Source organism: Canis lupus, chromosome 1, assembly GCF_003254725.2.
Source record: "Canis lupus dingo isolate Sandy chromosome 1, ASM325472v2, whole genome shotgun sequence".
Classification (NCBI taxonomy): domain Eukaryota; kingdom Metazoa; phylum Chordata; class Mammalia; order Carnivora; family Canidae; genus Canis; species Canis lupus.
The window spans coordinates 25,513,664-25,535,351 of record NC_064243.1 but is presented as its reverse complement, the minus strand read 5'-3'; the positions used below and the strand labels follow the sequence as shown (position 1 = coordinate 25,535,351).

The 21,688-nt window shown below is 37.4% G+C and overlaps 2 protein-coding genes and 1 pseudogene across 2 annotated transcripts; 2 read left to right on the top strand and 1 right to left on the bottom strand.

Annotated features, from left to right (window-relative positions):
• The first annotated feature begins 5,492 nt into the window (after nucleotides 1-5,492).
• LOC112643763 (trace amine-associated receptor 4) lies at nucleotides 5,493-7,205 on the top strand. Its single transcript, XM_025421884.3, has one exon. It carries the CDS (start codon nucleotides 5,543-5,545, stop codon nucleotides 6,587-6,589), a length of 1,047 nt encoding a protein of 348 aa, XP_025277669.1. The 5' UTR covers nucleotides 5,493-5,542; the 3' UTR covers nucleotides 6,590-7,205.
• A 5,378-nt stretch (nucleotides 7,206-12,583) lies between these two features.
• TAAR5 (trace amine associated receptor 5) lies at nucleotides 12,584-13,597 on the top strand. Its single transcript, XM_025425304.2, has one exon. The coding sequence runs from the start codon at nucleotides 12,584-12,586 to the stop codon at nucleotides 13,595-13,597; it is 1,014 nt and encodes a 337-aa protein (XP_025281089.1).
• Nucleotides 13,598-17,916: 4,319 nt separating this feature from the next.
• LOC112643803 (trace amine-associated receptor 6-like) lies at nucleotides 17,917-19,030 on the bottom strand (annotated as a pseudogene).
• Nucleotides 19,031-21,688: the final 2,658 nt, after the last annotated feature.

Here is a 21,688-nt window from a genome sequence, read left to right as displayed (position 1 = left end):
CCTCTAGTCTTTGTCCTTTCATCTTATAGACCTCTTTTTTTAGAGGCAATCTCTTTCCTACATATCTTTCTGGACATACACAGGCATCTCCACAAATAATCATAAATGTACATATTGTTCTCTCACAATTTAAAAAAAATGGCAAAATATCTATACATGCTGTTCTGCCACTTAGTTCTTTCACTTAGTACACATCTTAGGGAGTCATTCTATACTGGGGAACAGTTTTGCCTAATTGTTCAAAAAGTCTGTAAAATATTCCTTTATTTGGAAATATCATAATTTATTTAACTGGATCCCTACTGTTTCTGATTTCTGCTGTAACAAGTCATGCTGCAATAAATATCCATGTAAGCACATGTATATTCATCATTGGATATCAGTAAATACCTTAGTTGTTAGCTTTGTGATATTTGTTTTATCACATTTCAACGATTACAGTATATCACTCCTCCTTCTGTGACTGAGCACAATGCATAGTTATTGATGCCTAACCAGAGGGATCCAGAACAGACACAGTGATAAACTGGAATCAAATCCTGTGCTCTAGAAATTTGAATCCTAGAAAAGAAACATAAGAAGAAAGAGAAGAAAACATAAAGGCAAATGAACACATATTTCGCAAAGCTTCTCAGGTATAATATACCTAACCTGATCCATTTAAATTTTGTGTTTAATTTAGATATGTTACTTTTTTAGTGTATGAAGAGAATCCTGTTGAAAATTCAAGTGTGCTGTTTGTATCTATTAATTGTCTGCCTTTCCCTCCTTCTCTCCTTTCCTTCCCTCCTTTTGTTTTTTTACTTTAATCTTTGATCTTTATTTTATTCTTTATTACTTCATTCTTATTTCTTTTATTTTAATTTATTCTTATTTATGCTTTGTCCTATACTATTCTATGCATCTTCGGGGATGAACAGCTGAGAGTGGTTTACTGGTAAATTAATGCCAAGGAAAGAAAAAAATCTTCCTACGGTCATTGTTTTTCCTTTTGCAAACTAAGTTCTTTTAGTAATAATTAAGTCCTGGTGCTCTAAAAGTCCTTTTACCCTCTGTAGAGCCCCAGAAGAGCTGTGACCATTGGTCAGACAGCTCAGAATCTGACTGCAGCAGCCAAGTCAGCCAAGCCTGTACTTTATGCTTTATCAGCTCGGAAGCTCACTGAGGAGTTATCTTCATGCTAAATAATTTTGTTGAGTCAAACACCATTGAAACATTGGAGCCTCAGCTTGAGACTGGACAAACTCTTAAAGCCATTAAGAGGTCACACATCCTCCAATATCTCTTAAGAAAATTTCATGATTAATTTCTTTTGGTTAAAATAACAATTTTCCTTTCTACTCTCCTGACAGGACCCGGCCTGATACAATGAAAATTTATAAAAATATACTATAGTTACTGGTGGTCCGTCTAGGAAGAAGCTTAGAAAGAGAAGTTTTATAAACCCAGATAAGCATTAAAAGAAAACCCAACCTCTTTAACCATCCCTATTTGCTGAGGCTTTTCATTTTATAAAGAAAAATCCTCAGAGGATGAAATAAAGTTAGTTTTTACTAGTTAATTTAAATACAAATAATTTTATTCTTTTTTTTAAAATATAAATACTTAAGCTCTGATGCTGTCTAAAGCATTGAGTATTTAGATATAACAGTTCTGTGTCCCTGATGGATGACAAAATTATCAATGTAAACAAGCTGAAGCTTAGTGTTCAGAACTGAGGTAGCCTAATAGAAACACTTTCCCCCAGGGATCACATGACACCTACATGGTGCTGGGAGTTTTCACTTTTCATTTGGTTGGTTTGAAACATGATTCTTCTTACTTTTGTTTGGCTGAGACCTTCATATGGAAAATTATGGACTTCAGTGCAGTGTGAATATCACTGAACTGTGGATGGCAGTAAAAGGAAAGGGTATAAATGAGTCAAATTTTCACTAGGGATTAAACTTTTTAACAACATCTATCATTTGGTAATAAGTGGAGTGAGCATTTTTTTTGGATTTTAACTCATTATTTTTCCTTCCTTACTCTTCCTTCTTCCTTCCTTGTCTCTCCTTCCCTTTCATTTTTCTCCGCTTTGGCCTTCTGTGAAGCTAGTCCATGCTGTTTCTTTGAAGTCAAAGGGAAAACCGCACAAACTGATTCACTCCCCAAGAGCCAATTCTCTGGTGATCTGCTGTAATCGCTTTGCTGGTAGCACATTGAATCTTGTTAAAGGGCACACCCATCCAAAGTAGGACAAAAGTAGGTAATGCAGTCTCAGGAGGCATATTCTGTGGATATGTACTGATGACAGCTTAGCCTGCTGAGAGTCTACCCAGAAGAGCTTGGGCCTACGTGCCTTTCCTGGTCGGTATCAGCAAAGAGGAGAGCCATGAGGCACGATGCCCAGTTGCACAGTAAGAAACCTTAGTACAACAGATAATTCATCTCTCAATGATTTTAGCTCCAAATTACCTAATGAGACAAATTCTGGTGAGCCAGAGAAAAATATAATAAAAGAAGGAAAAAAATTAGATATATTTATTTATTGATTGCACATTGAAAGGAACCAAACTTAAAATACTGATCTAAAAAATATATCTCGATACTTAAAAAAAAAAACACAGAGATTCTAAAGAGGCAATGATAAGAGGACCCACAGCTCTTCTTTCTTGAATATACTTCACAAGTAAGTGCCCTTATGGGAGAAACTACTGTGTGAGTGAGATACATCAAAATAAGATAAAAACTTTTTTTTTTTTTTTTTCCGCAGAAATAGTCTCAGAGGTAAAACAGCTGAGGTATGTCACCAGCTAAGAGAAGAAAAATCATGCCTGGTAAAGCAGGTATGTTATGTCCTTCCTAAAATTTCCACTTTATTTACAATACATTATTGACCTTGATGGATATTTTCCCTCTTATTTGAGAGAAATGCAAATATATTAATATTTAATTAGTATTTAATGACTAGGGAAAATTATTATGTAGGTCCTTTTCCATTTTTTCTTTGCAGTGCTGGGGAAATCATTCTTTCAGAGTCCTTGTGTCTATTTCCTTACTAGGTTATCTTTTCCTTATTAGGTTATCTTTTCCCTTAAGGAATTCTCCAGAGTTGTTTGCAACTGTTTCTTATTACTTCCTAGCAAAAATAACTAGCAATTTCCTATGCTTATATCTGGTGATTGTTTACAATGTTGTCATTCATTTGGCATCTGGAAATGTTATTGTTAAAAATCAAGAAATATATATATATCATATACATGTGATAATATTCTCTAATAAAAGTGAGATGTCATAGTAGATTTAACTTTGTTTAATCTTATTAAAAATGATTGTATCTTTTTTGAAGGTGAATCTTCAAAGTAAAGGAATCTATTTTGTTACAGTTTTAAATAACAAACAAAACCCAACTGTGCTTGATTTCATGACAATTTCCTTGTTTAAGGAAGCAGTAGACCAGCAGCCATGTAGGCATTTGTTTACTTGCTTTTGTGATTTGTGGCCAAGAACTTAAAAGTATTATTACCTTTGACATTACCTTCACAATTCACCTCTGTAATAACTTTTTAAGTAAACGTATGCATTATTCTTTTAGTCTTATTATAACACTTAAATGTTTAAACACTTACCTGATATATGTAACCTTGCAGCACAATCTTTAGATGATGCTATTTCATTCAGGCAGCTGTTTTATACTTTGTTTCCTCCCACACAAAATAAATAAGATGAAATCAATGATACTCACTTTGCAAACCTAGAAAGTTATACCAATTCTTTCAGGCATTAAGTTTTCAAAAATGAAACTTCAGACTCTCCAAATTATACCATCAACTAGTGAAGGGTGTATATTTTTTTATAAGGAATGCTGTGTCTGTGGATGTACAGTGACAAATGCTTAAGTAATTTTGTGATACCTGTTATCCACCTTTAAAGATAATTTTTTAAAGAATTAAAAAATTTAAAGTCACAAAAATAAAGAAAATAAAAATCAGAATAAAGTTAATTTATTAAGAAAGTTAATTTGGTGTTTAAGATTTCATTATATTCAGTATTTTATGGCTAAAGTGATTAAGTAGTGAAATTATTTGTACCGTGTGTTCCAAAATCGATAATCCAATTTAAATGGGACTTGAATAAGTTTTTGTCCTTCTTACCTCTTACTTCTCCCTATGTTTTGGTTTCTCAAGTTCAACTCCATCGCATAATATTTGATTGGATAAGTGTATGATTAGATAAAACATATCTAAAGAAAAATGGTAATCTGAGACATTAAGTTATTATGTCTAGAGCAAATAAAATGTGTCATAATGTTAACATTTCAAATAATACACATTGGAAAAAATTATTGAGCTATAGTAGCAAGTACTGTCAATATTTTCAAAGTTATTGCATTCTTATTTAATGTATTCTTCTCAAGCCAAAGTCCACTTCTTCAACCTGGCCTTATAGCTCAGTAACGTTTGTTCTTGGTCATCAGAGTCACACATCCAATTCTGGCATTGGAAAAACAAATCAAACTTCAGTCATACTCTGGGTGAGTCAGTCTCATTATTTTCACATTTTTAGGTCAACAGCATAAATTATGTAAAGTGACAGTTTACACAGTGAGCACGTCTGTGTGTCCAATTTGTTACCAATATTAGCCTTGCAATCTATGGACAAGGAGACCTCAACTTAAATTCAAATTCATGGATGCAGTTGCTAAATGGAAGGAGATAACCTATGAGATTTACAGAATCTATCATTTCGGCATCCCCTTCCCTATTTTTTAGATTACTCGTGTATATAAGTTTGTAGGCTTTAGCACATTTTTAGTTTACCATAAATTGCTCTAAATTCTAAAAACTATATTGTTCACATTGGAAAGAGAAATGTTTCTTAAATTGAGTAGATGTGTCAAGCAATGGGATCCAGAGCATTTGCAAATACCCACAAGAGAAGTTAACGGGGAGAAAAAACACAATTTTTAGATTGTTATTATTGTTTGAGCTAAACACTAAATGATGGTTTCATAAATCCTGGTTATTCAATAATCCTAGTTATTCCTGGCTTTTATCAGCAAACTGGTTAATGTAAGTGGAACAGACAAAAGTCTTGATGTGTCTGTAGATCTGGAATCCTGAGTAAGGACTACATATTAGTGCAATCAGAACATGGGCACTTACCTGGGTCACTTAGGTGGTTTTAACTGGGTTACTCAGACATTGGGTGACAATATTCATTTAGTTGCTTTTAATCTCTTCCTAGTTAAGAGGCATTCCTTAGATTGATAGTATTGGCATCTCCCAAGAGCCAATAAGAAATGCAGACTCTCAACCTCCATTCCAGAATCAGAATCTGTGTTTTAAAAAGATCACGAGGTGATTCCTATGTACATTAATATTTGAGAAGCAATGCTTCTGGTAGATAGGGAGTTCGATCTGGGATCGGATATGCAGCTAGCTGGGCCTTTCTGAAAAATTGCCAACCAACAATTTTTTATTGTTTTTCCTCTTTCTTTCACAGAAAGGAGAGAAGCATAGTACTTTTGCAAAAGACTAATAGTATCCACAGGACAAAGATGATGAATTCACCTGACATTTACAACCCTCCAGAACTACAATTTTGCTTTGCCTTGGTCAACAATTCATGCCCTAGAAATATGAGGTCTATGCTGAGTGTGTGTACCATGTATATTGTCATGATTGGTGCTATAGTGATGACCATGTTGGGCAACCTGGTTGTGATAATTTCCATTGCCCACTTCAAACAGCTCCAGCATCCTACCAACTTTCTGATCCTATCCATGGCCACCACTGACTTTTTGTTGAGCTGTGTGGTCATGCCTTTCAGTATGGTCAGGTCCATTGAGTCTTGCTGGTATTTTGGAGACCTCTTCTGCAAAGTCCACAGCTGCTGTGACATCATGCTCTGTACCACCTCTATTTTTCACCTCTGCTTCATCTCAGTGGATCGCTACTATGCTGTCTGTGACCCTTTGCATTATGTCATCAAAATTACCATCCCTGTAATAGAGGTCTTTCTGCTCATCAGTTGGTCTATTCCCATCTTTTTTGCCTTTGGCCTGGTATTCTCAGAGTTAAACCTAATTGGTACAGAGGACTTTGTTGCAGCCATTGACTGCACAGGTTTGTGTATATTGATATTTAATAAACTCTGGGGGGTGCTGGCTTCCTTTATAGCCTTCTTTCTCCCTGGAACTGTAATGGTGGGGATTTATGTACACATTTTCACAGTAGCTAGGAAGCATGCTAGGCAAATTGGCATGGGTCCTATCAAGAGACAAGCTGGGTCAGAAAGCAAAATGAAAGTATCATCCAAAACAGAAAGCAAGGCCACCAAGACATTAAGCATAGTCATGGGAGTGTTTGTGTTGTGCTGGCTGCCCTTTTTTGTCTTGACAATCATAGACCCTTTCATTAATTTTACAACTCCTGAAGATTTGTACAATGTCTTCCTCTGGCTGGGTTATTTCAATTCCACTTTCAATCCCATTATATATGGCATGTTTTATCCCTGGTTTCGAAAAGCATTGAGGATGATTGTCACTGGAACAATCTTCCACCCTGACTCTTCTACCCTAAACCTATATCCTGCAGATACTTAGGCAATGTTCTCCATTCTCCAAGATTCTTTCCTAGTAGGGAATCTTGGATGATCTTTTCCCAAAAGTAGGGCCATGAACTTACTGGGTAAGGAGATTCCTCCAGTTGGTGTTATGGACACTTAAGTAGGAGCAATAGATCTAACCTTCTGGGTGTACCAGAGCTACCAAAGTGGTTGGTTTCTGGAGTTCTGGGGAAGGCACCTCCAATAAAAAGAAACTCTGTCGCATGGCCTACTAATTCCTGAATTTACAAAATCAGGGATTTAGAATTTCATTCTTTTGGCTTAAACCCAATGGGGGATCCTCTTTTTTTTTTTTTCTTATACACATCAGAAGAAGAGACACAGTTGGTTGTCACACTTATTTACAGCCACACCAAGTTTATCTAAATCTTTCTTAAGATAATTGTTATATCTGGGGCACCTGGGTGGCTCAGTTGGTTAAGCATCTGCCTTTTAGTTCAGGTCATGATCCCAGGGTCCTGGGATCGAGCCCCGACCTGCATCAGGCTCTTTTCTCAGCAGAGAGCCTGCTTCTCCCTCTGCCTCTGCCTGCCACACCTGCTTGTGCTCTCTTTCTCTCTTTCTGTCAAATAAATAAATAAATAATAAAATCTTTTAAAAAAAGATCACTGTTATTGTATCTTAGAAGAGTGGGGGAGAGAGCTTGAGAACACTGGGAACCTGGATTATTGAGCATGTGAGTGATGTGGAAGGGGAGAAGAAAGCAGACAAGCGCAACTACTTTCATTTTTTGTGTTCTGACTTTAACCTCTTTCAAAAAGAATTGATGTGAGTTTTGTAATATTTTGATAAAATTGAAATGTCTTATTGAATAAGAAGAATAAATAAAGAGTTTGGGAATATATTCTTTCTTTCTCCCAATATATAACTGTGTGTGTGTATATGTATATCTATATGTATATATGTATATGAGTGTGTGTGTGTGTATATATATATGGCCTGTGTATATACATATAGGTGGTATTGCCACATATTTGGGTTTCTGTGTGTACATAGTAATTATTCACCGAGCTTCATTCACAAACTTAAGTTCCTGCCCTATCCCAGAGTTTTAGGATAATACTTAATGCCTCAAATCTCTCTTCATGTCTTTTTCTTCCTTCTATCCCATAAACTTGTTTTGTTACAATCTTCTTTTCATCCTTCACACCATCTCTTCATCTCTCTAACCTGGTAGTTTTCAACCAGGGACAGTTTTGCTCCTTGTGGACATGTGGCAATGTTTGGAGACATTTTTGGTTTTCACAACCAGGGAGGGAGGACTACTGACATTGAGAGGGTAGAGGTAAGGAATGCTGCTAAACAGTCTCCAACTGCTGCACAGTTGGAGCTGCACAGACAGCTACAACATTAAAGGATTATCTGGCCCCAAACTTCAATAGAGTCCATGGTTGAGAAACTTGTTTTAACCTTAGCTAAGCTCACAGCATCCATGTCTATGTCTGTCTAGATTTCTTTTAAATATATTTCTTTTCAGCTGTATCGTTTCTTCCAACTTTGAGTCCCTCATTTCTTACTACCAGTGAAATATTTTTTTGAATGTTCCATTAAGATCTCAAACTCAACGTATCTAGCATCATCCCTCTATGCACACCCCACTAGCAAAGGCATATAGTGGAAAATGGCTTATTGACTCAGAAACACTTGCAATATTCAAAATACAGCTTTCATGCTCATATAGTGAGCTTCCTGAGAGAATAGAAATCAGATTTTCCCTTCCCTTTCCTAATACCTCAATAGTGGAAGTGTTTTATAGAAAGGTTTGGTCATGTAAAAATATTGTTAACTATCTCATAGATTGACAGGTTGGAAATTTCTTAAATGGAGATATTCAATGAAAGGACTTTTCCAGCCAAATAGAATATATCTACAAACTTATAACTGTTCATATGTGGCCAATGCAATTTATTTATAACCTTTGCTTACTTTTGTAGGAGGTAAGGTTACTTTGCAAAATGTAACTTTCAGACACTGGTAGGTTTTAAGGAGAAAACTTGTTACCATCAGCATAGGTTTTAATGATAAGTGCATTTTATTACAGTGATTCTTATAATAATATCAGAATGTTTGGTTAGCCATACCGTCTTCATTCTTTGACCTGGCCAAGAGACATTAACTTCCAGGCAGGACATCTTACTCTTTAAGGTTTCTAATGTTCATATACATACATACATACATACGTATATGGTTGAAGTTTCTAAAGTTTATTATATGTATATCCTAAATGCTGTTGTGAACCTTTTTGTTTTTTTTGACTCTATTCTCACTGTGGACTAACTATTAGGAATGACTCATTACTCCAAACACATTTAATAACATCTCTATTAGGTTGAGAATCCCCAATACTCTCTGTATGCCTGTGTTCTATTGAATATCAAGAGCTTCCTGGGGCTTCTGCTTGTAATTTAGTCATTTGAATATAGCAAATTTGGTCTTGAGATGTTTCACCAAATTATTGTTGTCAAAGAACAGGAATTGAAATTGAAATTAGGTTTTGAGATGCTTAGTAGAGTATTGGTTTATTCTTTAATGATTACAGTAATTCAGTCCTTTAGGGGGAGATTTCCTCTGCCCCTAATCCTGAAGGTAACATTCCAGAGGCTAAGATACTGCTTCCTTTTGAAGAACCAAAGAAGCAGGAGGAGTTTCTGAGGCTTTAGGCAAAGATAGACCCTCTCTGGGTCTGATGGGGCAGTAGATAAAGCAGTGCATGATGGCAGGAGCGTTTTGCAATCGGCTTTCCATAATGGGTCTTCCTCTCTCTTTAAGGATTCAGCAAGGCTATTTGAACTGCTTGAGCCTAGGGACTGAACAGGAAGGGCAGCCATTCACTCAGTACATACTCATTTATCTGTTGACATACAGCTAGTTTGAGGAAAAGTGAATCATTCCATTATTATTCCAAATCCAGTGCTCTTCTTTCCAGAACATATCTAGGTTGAATAGAGCAGCCATTATCTCAAGAGGATGGTGGCTGCCATAGACACTTTGCTCTGTATTGAAAACCACTCAGTTCAATAAATATTCACTGCTGAGCATCTACTATGTGCCAAGAGCTACTTCTGAGTGTTTTTGGTTTAGAGATGAATAAAATTGAAATTCTGGTTTCAAGGGGCATATAGTCTAACAGGAGAGACATAGCCACTCAATTACAGTACATGGTAATTTGTCCTATGATAGAGCCAGGCACAATAAGCAATAGGAATGTGGAGGAGGAATATTTTGCCCAGCTTGGGATGTAAAGAAGACTGTCCTCATTTTAGGTCAAAGGAATGTGATTAGATTGAGCTACTTCCAACCACTGAAATATCTGATTTTAGCACTCCCTCTAATCTCTAGCATAAATCCTTGTTTCTTTAAGAGATCATGCAATTTTCCAATATTACAAGATTCAAAACCAGGTCTAATTCTTGGTAAAGTTCATGCTTTTTACCTCATCTACTGCTAATCTAGGTTTTCCCTTTCGTATGCATTTAGTTGATCTTTGGATTGCAGAGGAGCTACTAAAAACTAGAAATCTTATATTCCCTAATCAAGATCTGAAATGCTTCTTTATTTGTATCTTCAAGGGAATTGTTTTTACTATTCTTTCTGCAAAAAAAAAAAAAAAAAAAAAAAAAAGCCCTCACTTCCTTAGACCTTAGTGATCAGTGTGATTGCTGTTTCAGACTACAAATATGAATAGAGCCAATTCTTAAAAACTTACTGACTGCCTGTCCCAAATATTGATGAGCATTTGAGGGTTCCTTGGGGATCATGGACTAGATTTTTTCTTTTTTGAGAATATCTCCTAATAGCTTTTCTATCTCCTGAACCGACACTAATAGTTTATTTCAAAGTAGTCTGACATTGCTTTGGGGGGAAAACATTAATATTTCTGCCTTATAGCCTAGGCTAGTGGCTTTAGTGTTATTATAAACTGAGGGGTGTCATGGTATGTGACAATCCAGGATCCTTTCTGGTCTGATTATTAAGCTCTGGAGTCAGAAATCTATTTCCATGCACATGGACTTGATACAAGGCATGTTTCTAGCAGTCACCACTGGGTTTAGCCCAGACTTTGTAGAGAAGGTGGAAATGCCTGCCAACCTCCTTCATTTTCATTTTTTTCCATTTTCTTTCCTTCTTTTTTTTTTTTTTTTTTTTTTTTGGCCTTTACACCATCTACTAAAGGCCACACTGGCAGATATAATCTCTTGTCACCTTTAGAATTATGTTATTTTTGCAACATCAGTTTGACTTACATTATACAATGATCTTTTCAAGGCCATAAAGAGGTGTTCAATCCTCTAGAGGTTTGGTACCAAAAATTAGAGAGAGCAGAATATGATTGAATATGTTATTTTCCTTGATAATATCCATGTAAAACATGGACATATAAGTCTAATTGTAGGTACTCTCACCAATGGGGAGACAGAGGCATGAAGAGGATAAGTGATGACCCAGGCAGTAACAGAACCAGAATCTAACTCTGCTGTGTTCAGGACACTGTTTCATCTACTGGGATTTCTTTTTTTTTTTTTTTCAAGATTTTATTTATTCATGAGAGACAGAGAGAGAGAGGGAGAGAGAGAGGCAGAGACTCAGGCAGAGGAAGAAGCAGGCTCCATGCAGGGAGCCTGATGTGGGACTCCATCCTGGGACTCTAGGATCATGCTCTGAGCCGAAGGCAGGTGCCAAACCACTGAGCCACCCAGGGATCCTCATCTACTGGGATTTCTTTAACCAACACAAAGCATAGAACTTAAAAACAAAACAAAACAAAAAACACCATGATGAATTCAGTGTGGGGGGCACAAACCAAAGAGCTTATAATTAATTATTCTCAACTATTTTCTTGAAAGAAATGTACATGAATAATCCCAAAACAGAAGGAATATATGGAACTCATTGAAAATAAAATTAAACAAAAGGATATATAAAACCAGTGTCTTCAATTTTCATCTTTAATTAATTGGCAGGATAAATGATCCTGTCCTGAGTAGGAGCCTCAAACTACTGAGATTTGTGAATAGTGCAAACTAGGTCCCTAGGTGCTCCTCCAGCCCTCATACGGATACCACACTGAGGACTAGTTTCTATTTGGAGTGTAAGATCATTAACTGATTGCACATCTGTCATCTTTGCTGATTGGAGAGAATTTTACATATCTATGCTCACTGGCTATAGGAACGGCTTCTTCTGATGAAGTGACTCTAATTCTTACCTCTGTAAGTAGCTTAGAAATGTTGAATTCAATTCATTAGAACCTGTTTAAAATGTCACAGGTGACTGTTAAGATATATAGAATACTTTTTCATATCATATCAGATAGTTCTTTCAAAATGTATAAACAATGTGTGTTCTCCTTAAAAATTGTGTAACATGCAAAACTGAAATTGGGTCATTCTCTACTCTTTTAATTATTTATATTTTGAATTATTTTCTTTAGAAGAGTTGACATGTAATTAAAATGCTTAATCTATTTATTCACTGTCAATTTATTTAATTTTTTAAAAAATTTATTTAATTTTTGAAAGGAGGAATCAGAAGTTACTCCTTCTCCAAGTAATGATTTGTTGCAAAGAGCTAATTCTTCCCTTGGTTCAGATTCATACGTTTGACCATAGGTGAACTTAACAAAATAGAAGAGACGTGCTCTCAATAAATTGTGTAGTACCTGCTGTAACATCGCCTGCTTTGTTTTTGAGGGAACGTTTAGCCTGTGCTCTTCTTTTTCCTTAAAGATACAGTCTATGCTAATTTCAGAAATGCCCAATCAGACAAACCAGAGGTAGTAGAGAAGTGACTCTTATGAGACCATAAGTCCCATGCTGCACTGATTTTCAAAGCACATTTGATTCAGTAGCCAAGGAAATTGTACTTGGTTCCAAACTGTCCTTCAGTTTCTCCTCTTTATCTCCCCCCACCCCGCCCCCAGTGAGACAGGTGGTCAGTTCCCAGAGAGAGAGACGAAGAGTAGAAACCATAAATGGACACTGTCCTCAGCCAAGGTTCTGAAGAACGCCCCACCACTTTCTGCTACCAGGTGAATGGGTCTTGCCCCAGGACAGTCCATCCTCTGGACATCCAGTTGGCCATCTACATGGCCTGTGCAGTAGGCATGCTGATTACAGTCCTGGGAAATTTGTTTGTGGTGTTTGCTGTGTCCTACTTCAAAGTGCTTCACACTCCCACCAACTTCTTGCTGCTTTCCCTGGCCCTGGCTGACATGTTTCTGGGTCTGCTGGTGCTGCCCCTCAGTACCATTCGCTCAGTGGAGAGCTGCTGGTTCTTTGGAGACTTCCTCTGCCGCCTGCATACCTACCTGGACACCCTCTTCTGTCTCACCTCCATCTTTCATCTCTGTTTCATTTCCATTGACCGCCACTGTGCCATCTGTGAGCCCCTGATCTATCCTTCCAAGTTCACAGTCAGGGTGGCTGTCAGGTACATCCTGGCAGGGTGGGGGATTCCAGCGGCTTACACTGCCTTCTTCCTCTACACAGATGTGGTAGAAAATGGGCTCAGTCAGTGGCTGGAAGAGATGCCTTGTGTGGGCAGTTGCCAGCTGCTATTCAATAAGTTTTGGGGCTGGTTAAATTTTCCTATGTTCTTTTTCCCCTGCCTCATCATGATCAGCTTGTATGTGAAGATTTTTGTGGTTGCTACTAAGCAGGCTCAGCAGATCAGCACCTTGAGCAAAAACCTGGCTGGGGCTGCCAAACGTGAAAGAAAAGCTGCCAAGACCCTGGGCATCGCTGTGGGCATATACCTCTTGTGCTGGCTTCCCTTCACCATTGACACTCTGGTTGACAGCCTCCTTAACTTCATCACACCACCACTGGTTTTTGACATCTTTATCTGGTTTGCTTATTTCAACTCAGCCTGCAACCCTATCATCTATGTCTTTTCCTACCGGTGGTTCAGAAAGGCACTGAAACTCTGCCTGAGTCAGGAGATCTTCTCACCTCGGACACCCACTATTGATTTGTACCAAGAATGACTTCTTCAACTGAATGCAGGAAAGGGGTAGGTCTTTGCAGGAAGGATGAGTCGTGCTGTGGCAGTGGGCTGTGTTGTGTCATGAGTTTGTGGGCATGCTTTTTAGGCACCATGGGTTAAGTGGTGGAGAAAAAAAACAATTTATTAAGTCAGAAAGAAATATAGCACTCTTTTTATTGAATGTTTCTATAGTAGAATTTAGGACAAGGAGAAAATTAAATCAACCAGATATTTGTTGGATAAGTTAAAATTCTGTGAAAATATTCAGTTCCTTGTTTATAACTTCCTTGAGACGGAGGAGATACAGAGGTGGAGAGAAAAGAGCATGAGGTCGGGATTTCTGAATTCTCCTCCTTGTTCTGCCAACTGGCAGTGTTGGGTGACGCTATTTTGGCAGTCTTTGAATTCCTCCCCATCTAACAGAGCTCCAGCTAGAAAATCAGGATTTCACAATGTTTGTTCTCTAAGGTATCCTGAAGCTCAAATATTGTACAATTTAACGTTGGGAAATGTTGTTTGAATCTTAATTTCACATCACTTTTCATAATCATAGTCAAGTGTTTAGACTATTTCTTTTTTCAAAATGTTCCCTTTAGAATGCCTGTCTCCTTGGAACCCCACCACTAAACAGGATTTTAAGCCGGCTTCATCCATTTCAATGATTACTGACTAAATGTACTATATTCTTGAAGGAATATTTTCTTCCTTTTCTTTAATAATTTTTTGTGGTTGCTTTATTCCTTTTCTTTAATAATTGAAACTTGGAAATAGTGGAATATTTTGTAAAGTGGTAATGATCCACATCATTCCATTATAATATTTCTTCCTTTAAAAAAAAAATCACATAAATTAGACCTACTGTCTTTCCCGGGACACTAGTATATGATTTTCTTTGGAAAAACAAGTACCTATGCCACATTCTTGTTCCACTTTGAACCAAGTATTTCTTATAGGCTATTACCAGTAAAGGTACTGACATCTTCTATGTACATTTTGGTTCTGTCTTCTTCCTAAATCTTTTCCTACAGGTCTCTAGAAACTCCCACATTTCTCACTGAATATTTTTCAAATTGATAATTGCTTATTTGGAAAACTTACTTGTAAATTAATTTGAGGTCTCTGAAGTACAAATAAATGTACTATAGATACAAACATAAACCAATCAATCCAAAAAAGTAATGTTTTATTTTGTCATTGAAGTTTGCTGAAGCAAATTTATTTCATTTCATTCTTTCTTTCTGGCTAGAGAGATAAATTGGCTTTACTGTTTTTCTTAATTAAAAAAATATTTATTGTAAACATTTTTCAATGTATTTTTTTTAATTTTTTTTTAAATTTTTATTTATTTATGATAGTCACAGAGAGAGAGAGAGAGAGACGCAGAGACACAGGCAGAGGGAGAAGCAGGCTCCATGCACCGGGAGCCCGACGTGGGATTCGATCCCCGGTCTCCAGGATCGCGCCCTGGGCCAAAGGCAGGCGCCAAACCGCTGCGCCACCCAGGGATCCCTTTCAATGTATTTTTAATGCTTAATTTTTCTTTGGGAGTAATTATTCTTTCTTTTTTAATTAACTCAAGTATTATCACATAGTTAAATGAAAAAAATTATAAATTAAGATTCATCCTAACATATACAATTTTGAGACATCAAGGAACACTGTGCCTTAGATACAAGAATAAATATAATTTGCAAAGTATAAATCAGTCACCACTCTAAAAAACTTACTTTCCTCTTCCTAGAATAAAATCCACACCTATTCCCACTCCACTGAACATAGATAGCATTATCTGTCTTAGAAGAACACTCAGCTGTATCACAAGGTGGAACTCCACATAAATAATTTTTTAAAAATGCATATTTAAGTGTTGCTAGACAGGTTTTTGTTGAAACAGGATGTCTCAAGAGTCTTTACTATGCCATGTCTCGTGTTATTCTCCAAGAGCAGGATATAATATGTAGCAATTCCAAAACATTGCTGATGCAGAAACTTCTTTTCCCTAGAGTACTTTATAAGATGACTGATAAAACCCCATTTAGTAAATGTTGGCTCAGAAGATAATGAGAATTAGAGGAGTCAAGACCTGAGCAGAGGGATGGAGGTAAGTCTTTACATTGAAATGGAGAATGCTTGGGAAGCTGTAGGGAGAGGCTTGAATGTCAACCTTAGGAAGGTGGAAGAGGTGACAATTCCCTTGGTAATTGTTTAGCTGTTTTATCTCCATATTTTCTGAATACTCTGTGTACTTTCTCAGTCTCTTTGGTCAGCTATTCCTTCGGCCTAAAAATACCTTTCCCTCCTTTCCCTCCTGCAAAAAAATCTTAATCTCTTAAAGCCCGGCATAAATGCTACTTCTAGTATGCCTACATGATCTTCCATGGGGGTGCCAATCTCCTCCCTTTTGTGCTCCTCAAACACACCTCTTATCATTTAAACCTCTGTGAATCCCAAGCCATAATTGTCAATATATCAGGTTTTTTCTACAAGATATTCTAAGTTTTTTGTTTTGTATTCCTGAAACTCTGAACCCAGAACTCAGAATGCCAAGTCTTCAGAGATATTTGTGAAATGGATCAATGAATGAGTCAGTATAAGGATCAATGCCTGTTGTCATCACATAATTGTGTACCTATATCTTTAAAAATAAACTTTTTATTTTAGAATAGTTTTAAATTTACAGAAAATTTGCAAAGATAGTACAGAAATTCCTATACCCTGCAGCCCATTTCTCCTATTGTCATACATTTCTTAAAATTAATGAACCAACATTATTATTATAAAGATATTATAACAATATTATTATTAATGTATCATTAAAAACTCCACACATTATTCAGATTTCCTCATTTCCCCTTATCTCCTTTCTCTGTCTCAGCTTCCCAGTTAGGATGCTACATTACATTTAGTTGTTATGTCTCCTTAGGGTCCTCTAGACCCTGACAATTTCTTTTACTCCCCTTATTTTTGATGACCTTGATGGTTTTGAGAAGCACTGGTCAGATATTTTGTAGGATAGTCCTCAATGACTAGTTTGTTTGATGTTTTTCTCACTATTTCACTGGGGCTATAAGTTTTGGGTAAAAAGACTGTAGAAATACATGTCATTTTTATCATATCATACAAGGGCATTCTGATATCAACATGACTTGTCAGTGCTGATGTTAACCTTAATCTAGCTGAGCTGGTGTTTGTCCTTTTAAAATTTTCCGCAGTTAAACAACATTGCTTCTTGCCAGAGTTACAGATTCTTAAAGATAAAGTATGTGCCTATTACCTATTTCTATATAATATAGCACTGATTTGGTACAATGTGAGCATGTGGTTCATGCTTTATAAGTAAAAAAAGAAAGATGAATACATGAATATTTTTATTGATGTATATTCCACTTGTCTCCTAAAAGTAGCAAATTTTCTGTTGAAGTTAAGTTTTGTCACAGAAAAAGAAAGAACTAGAGGCTTCATTCAAAGGAGACTCTTCCTGAATGAAAAATCAATATTCAATGTATTTGAACAGAATAGCATAGCAATGAGTGCTATCCGTACCGACCATTAACACAGTTTTGAATAGTAGTAGTACTACTAGTAGTAAGAAGAACAGACAAATAATCATCCTATCATCACTTAGGGAAGTGCAATGGCTTCTGCTTCCCACATTGGGGGAGGACATAATTAGGATGGAAGTTTGTCTGGCAATGATAACAGCCTGGTCAGGATGGTGTTTATGTTTGCAGATGACCCTCAACCCCCAAGAGGTCTTGAGTGTGAATCAGACAAGGTGTCTGTGTTACTCTACACACAATTTATAGATAATTATTTCAGATCTCTCTCCTCAGACATTAGGCACAATACAAATAATTGCCCCCAAAAGCCTCCCTTGGGAAATTAAGAAAAGCAACAGAAAGCAGGAACCTTGCGAAGGCAATTCACAGGTGAAATATCTGACAGGTTGCGAGAGAGTAAAAAGCTTTGTAAGACAAGAGGAAAGGGTATCAAAGACGAAAGATGTTTTCAGGTGACATCCCAGAACAAAGGGAAGAGTCAGTGAATTAAAAGAAATGAGGGAGGGAAGTGTTTTTAGAAATGGGATAGGCTGAGTTCTGAAGTAATTCAAATAAAATTTTAACATTTATTAGGAAAGTGCATGCCTTTGGAGAAGTGACAAGGAAGTGCACAATTTAACATGACTGGAAAAACATTGATCTACCTAATTAAACTTGAAGGGTATTGTGTTTTCTCCTCATGAATAGTCTTGTTTGATTTTCAAAAATTCATTTCATTCAGAAATTGTAAAGATTTCTTTAACTTCTTCAGCCCATTTGTTTACATTTGTTCAGAGAACAAATTCACGGTGGCTGAACTGTCCTTGAAAACCCAGCCACTCACAGTGACTTTTATGGCTTTCCTGAACCATGGGTAAAATCAAAGCGTTCATGGGTGAGTTATAGTAAGCACCCCAAAAGGAAATCTCATAAAAATAGGCAGGGGTTATGAAGCTCATTTAGGCATCAATTAATAAGTCAATACTATATGGTAACTGTGAAATCATAAATGCTACCACCGTGATACCCAGGGTTTTAGCAGCTTTTCTCTCCCTCTTGGCCACTCTGGATTTCTAACTATCTGATGATGATTCTGTTTTCCCTCCAGTATATTCAGTCTTGTTAGCCTGTTGTCTAGCCACGAGAAAAATATTGCTATAGAGGATTATCATTAACAAGGGTAGGTATAAAGAATAGAAAATCTGAGTGAATGGGTGACGGGCACTGGGTGTTATTCTGTATGTTAGTAAATTGAACACCAATTAAAAAAAAAAAAAAAAAAAGAATAGAAAATCTATCAACACCCAGTCTTGATTTACAACTGTCTGACACCCTCCTACACAGCTGAGGGCACTTACTAACTCCTCCAGCCCGTCATCATAGATACCTGTGTAGAACATGGCACCACTGTATATGAGGAGCAGGATCCAGGAGATGCTGACGCATATCCCTGACACAGTCACCGTGAACTTGGTGGGATAGTCCAGAGGGACAGTAACAGGAAGGTACCTGTCAATGGAGATGAAGTACAAGTGGAAGAGAGAGGAGTAGCAAAATGCCACTTTGCAGCACATGTGGAAGGTACAGAAACTTGGCCCAAAGTACTGGCAGCTGTCCACAGACCTGACCTTGATGAAGGACATGACCGTCACCCGCACCAGAGAGTCAGCACAAGCCAGAGAGGGGATAACACTGGTTGGAGAGTGCAGCTGTTTGACATGCAGGATGGAAATCACCACCCGGGGGTTTCCAAACACAGCTAGCAAAGATACAAAACGAAACACTGAGTACAGAATCAACCTGGATCCAAGCAAGTAGGAAGTTCTCACACAAGATCCATTCACACTCTCATAACAAAGCGGCACAGTAGCAGGGTGGGAAAGATTGCTGATCATGGTTTCTGCAGTTTGATGTGTCCCAATTTCTGTCCTTCCTTGTGGTAAAAATAAAGTTTTCCAATTCTGAGAATTATAAAAAAAATAAAACTGCCTATTTGAGCAACTACTTTTAAGTATTGCCTTATAATCTATCCTTTTTTCCATTCTAATCATCAAAAGAAGTTAAAAGAATTTCAAAAGTTAGAAATTTATCCTTTCTGATTTTAATGCAGGAAATTCTTTCTTTCTTTCTCTTTCTTCCTTTTCCTTCCTTCCTTCCTTCCTTCCTTCCTTCCTTCCTTCCTTCCTTCCTTCCTTCCTTCTTTTTTTGGTATATTATTCATTGAAGTTCGATTTGCCAACACATAGTATAACACCCAGTGCTCATCCTGTCAAGTGTCCCCACTCCATGCCCATCACCCAATCACCCCATCCCCCCACCCACCTCCCCTTCCACTACCCCTTGTTCATTTCCCAGAGTTAGGAGTCTCTCATGTTCTGTCACCCTCTCTGATATTTCCCACTCATTTTCTCTCCTTTCCCCTATAATCCCTTTCACTATTTCTTATATTCCCTGTATGAAACCACATAACCTTTGTCCTTTTCCGACTGACTTACTTCACTCAGCATAATACCCTCCAGTTCTATCCACGTCCAAGCAAATGGAGGGTATTCATCGTTTCTAATGGCTGAGTAATATTCCATTATATATATAGACCACATTGATGGACACTGAGGCTCCTTCCACATTTGGCTATTGTGGACATTGCTGCTACAAACATTGGGGTGCAGGTGTCTCGGCTTTTCACTGCACCTGTATCTTTGGGGTAAATCCCCAGCAATGCAATTGATGGGTCATAGGGTAGCTCTATTTTAAATTCTTTGAGGACCTCCAGACAGTTTCTCAGAGTGGCTGCACCGGTTCACATTCCAACCAACAGTGCAAGAGGGTTCCCCTTTCTCCACATCCTCTCCAACATTTGTTGTTTCCTGTCTTGTTAATTTTCCCCATTCTCACTAGTGTGAGGCAGTATCTCATTGTGGTTTTGATTTGTATTTCCCTGATGGCAAGTGATGCAGAGCATTTTCTCATATGCTTGTTGGCCGTCTGTGTGTCTTCTTTGGTGAAATTTCTGTTCATATCTTTTGCTCATTTCATGATTGGATTGTTTGTTTCTTTGCTGTGGAGTTTAATAGGTTCTTTATAGATCTTGGAAACTAGCCCTTTATCTGATACGTCATTTGCAAGTATCTTCTCCCATTCTGTAGGGTGTCTTGTAGTTTTGTTGACTGTTTCTTTTGCTGTGCAGAAGCTTTTTATCTTGATGAAATCCCAATAGTTCATTTTTGCTTTTGTTTCTCTTGCCTTCATAGATGTATCTTGCAAGAAGTTGCTGTGCCCAAGTTCAAAAAGGGTGTTGCCTGTGTTCTCCTCTAGGATTTTGATGGATTCTTGTCTCACATTTAGATCTTTCATCCATTTTGAGTTTATCTTTGTGTATGGTGAAAGAGAGTGGTCTAGTTTCATTCTTCTGCACGTGGCTGTCCAATTTTCCCAACACCATTTATTGATGAGACTGTCTTTTTTCCAGTGGATAGTCTTTCCTGCTTTGTTGAATATTTGTTGTCCATAGAGTTGAGGACCCATTTCTGGGTTCTCTATTCTGTTGCATTGATCTATGTGTCTGTTTTTGTGCCAGTGCCACACTGTCTTGATGATCACAGCTTTGTAGTACAACCTGAAATCTGGCATTGTGATGCCCCTGGCTCTGGTTTTCTTTTTCAATATTCCCGTGGCTATTTGGGGTCTTTTCTGATTCCACTTAAACCTTAAGATTATTGTTGCAACTCTCTGAAGAAAGTCCATGGTGTTTTGATAGGGATTGAATTGAACGTGTACATTGCCCTGGGTAGCATTGCCATTTTCACAATATTGATTCTTCCAATCCATGAGCATGGAATATTTTTTCCATCTCTTTGTATCTTCCTCAATTTCTTTCAGAAGTGTTCTTAGTTTTTAGGGTATAGATTCTTTACCTTTTTGGTTAGGCTTATTCCTAGGTATCTTATGCTTTTGGGTGCAATTGTAAATGGGATTGACTCCTTAATTTCTTTCTTCAGTCTCATTGTTAGTGTATAGAAATGCCACTGATTTCTGGGCATTGATTTTTGTATCCTGCCACACTGCCAAATTGCTCTATGAGTTCTAGCAATCTTGGGGTGGAGGCTTTTGGGTTTTCTATGTACAGTATCATGTCATCTGGGAAGAGGGAGAGTTTGACTTCCTCTTTGCCAATTTGAATGCCTTTTATTTCGTTTTGTTGTCTGATTGCTGAGGCTAGGACTTCTAGTGCATGTTGAATAGCAGTGTCGAGAGTGGACATCCCCGTCGTGTTCCTGATCTTAGGGGAAAGGCTCCCAGTGTTTCCCCATTGAGAATGATGTTTGCTGTGGGATTTTCATAGATGGCTTTTAAGATGCTGAGGAATGTTCCCTCTATCCCTACACTCTGAAGAGTTTTCATCAGAAATGGATGCTGTATTTTGTCATGTGCTTTCTCTGCATCTACACTTGATCTTAGTCAAAAGGCAGGAAACGATGCTTTCTCTGCATCTATTGAGAGGATCATATGGTTCTCGTTTTTTCTCTTGTTGATATGATCTATCACGTTGATTG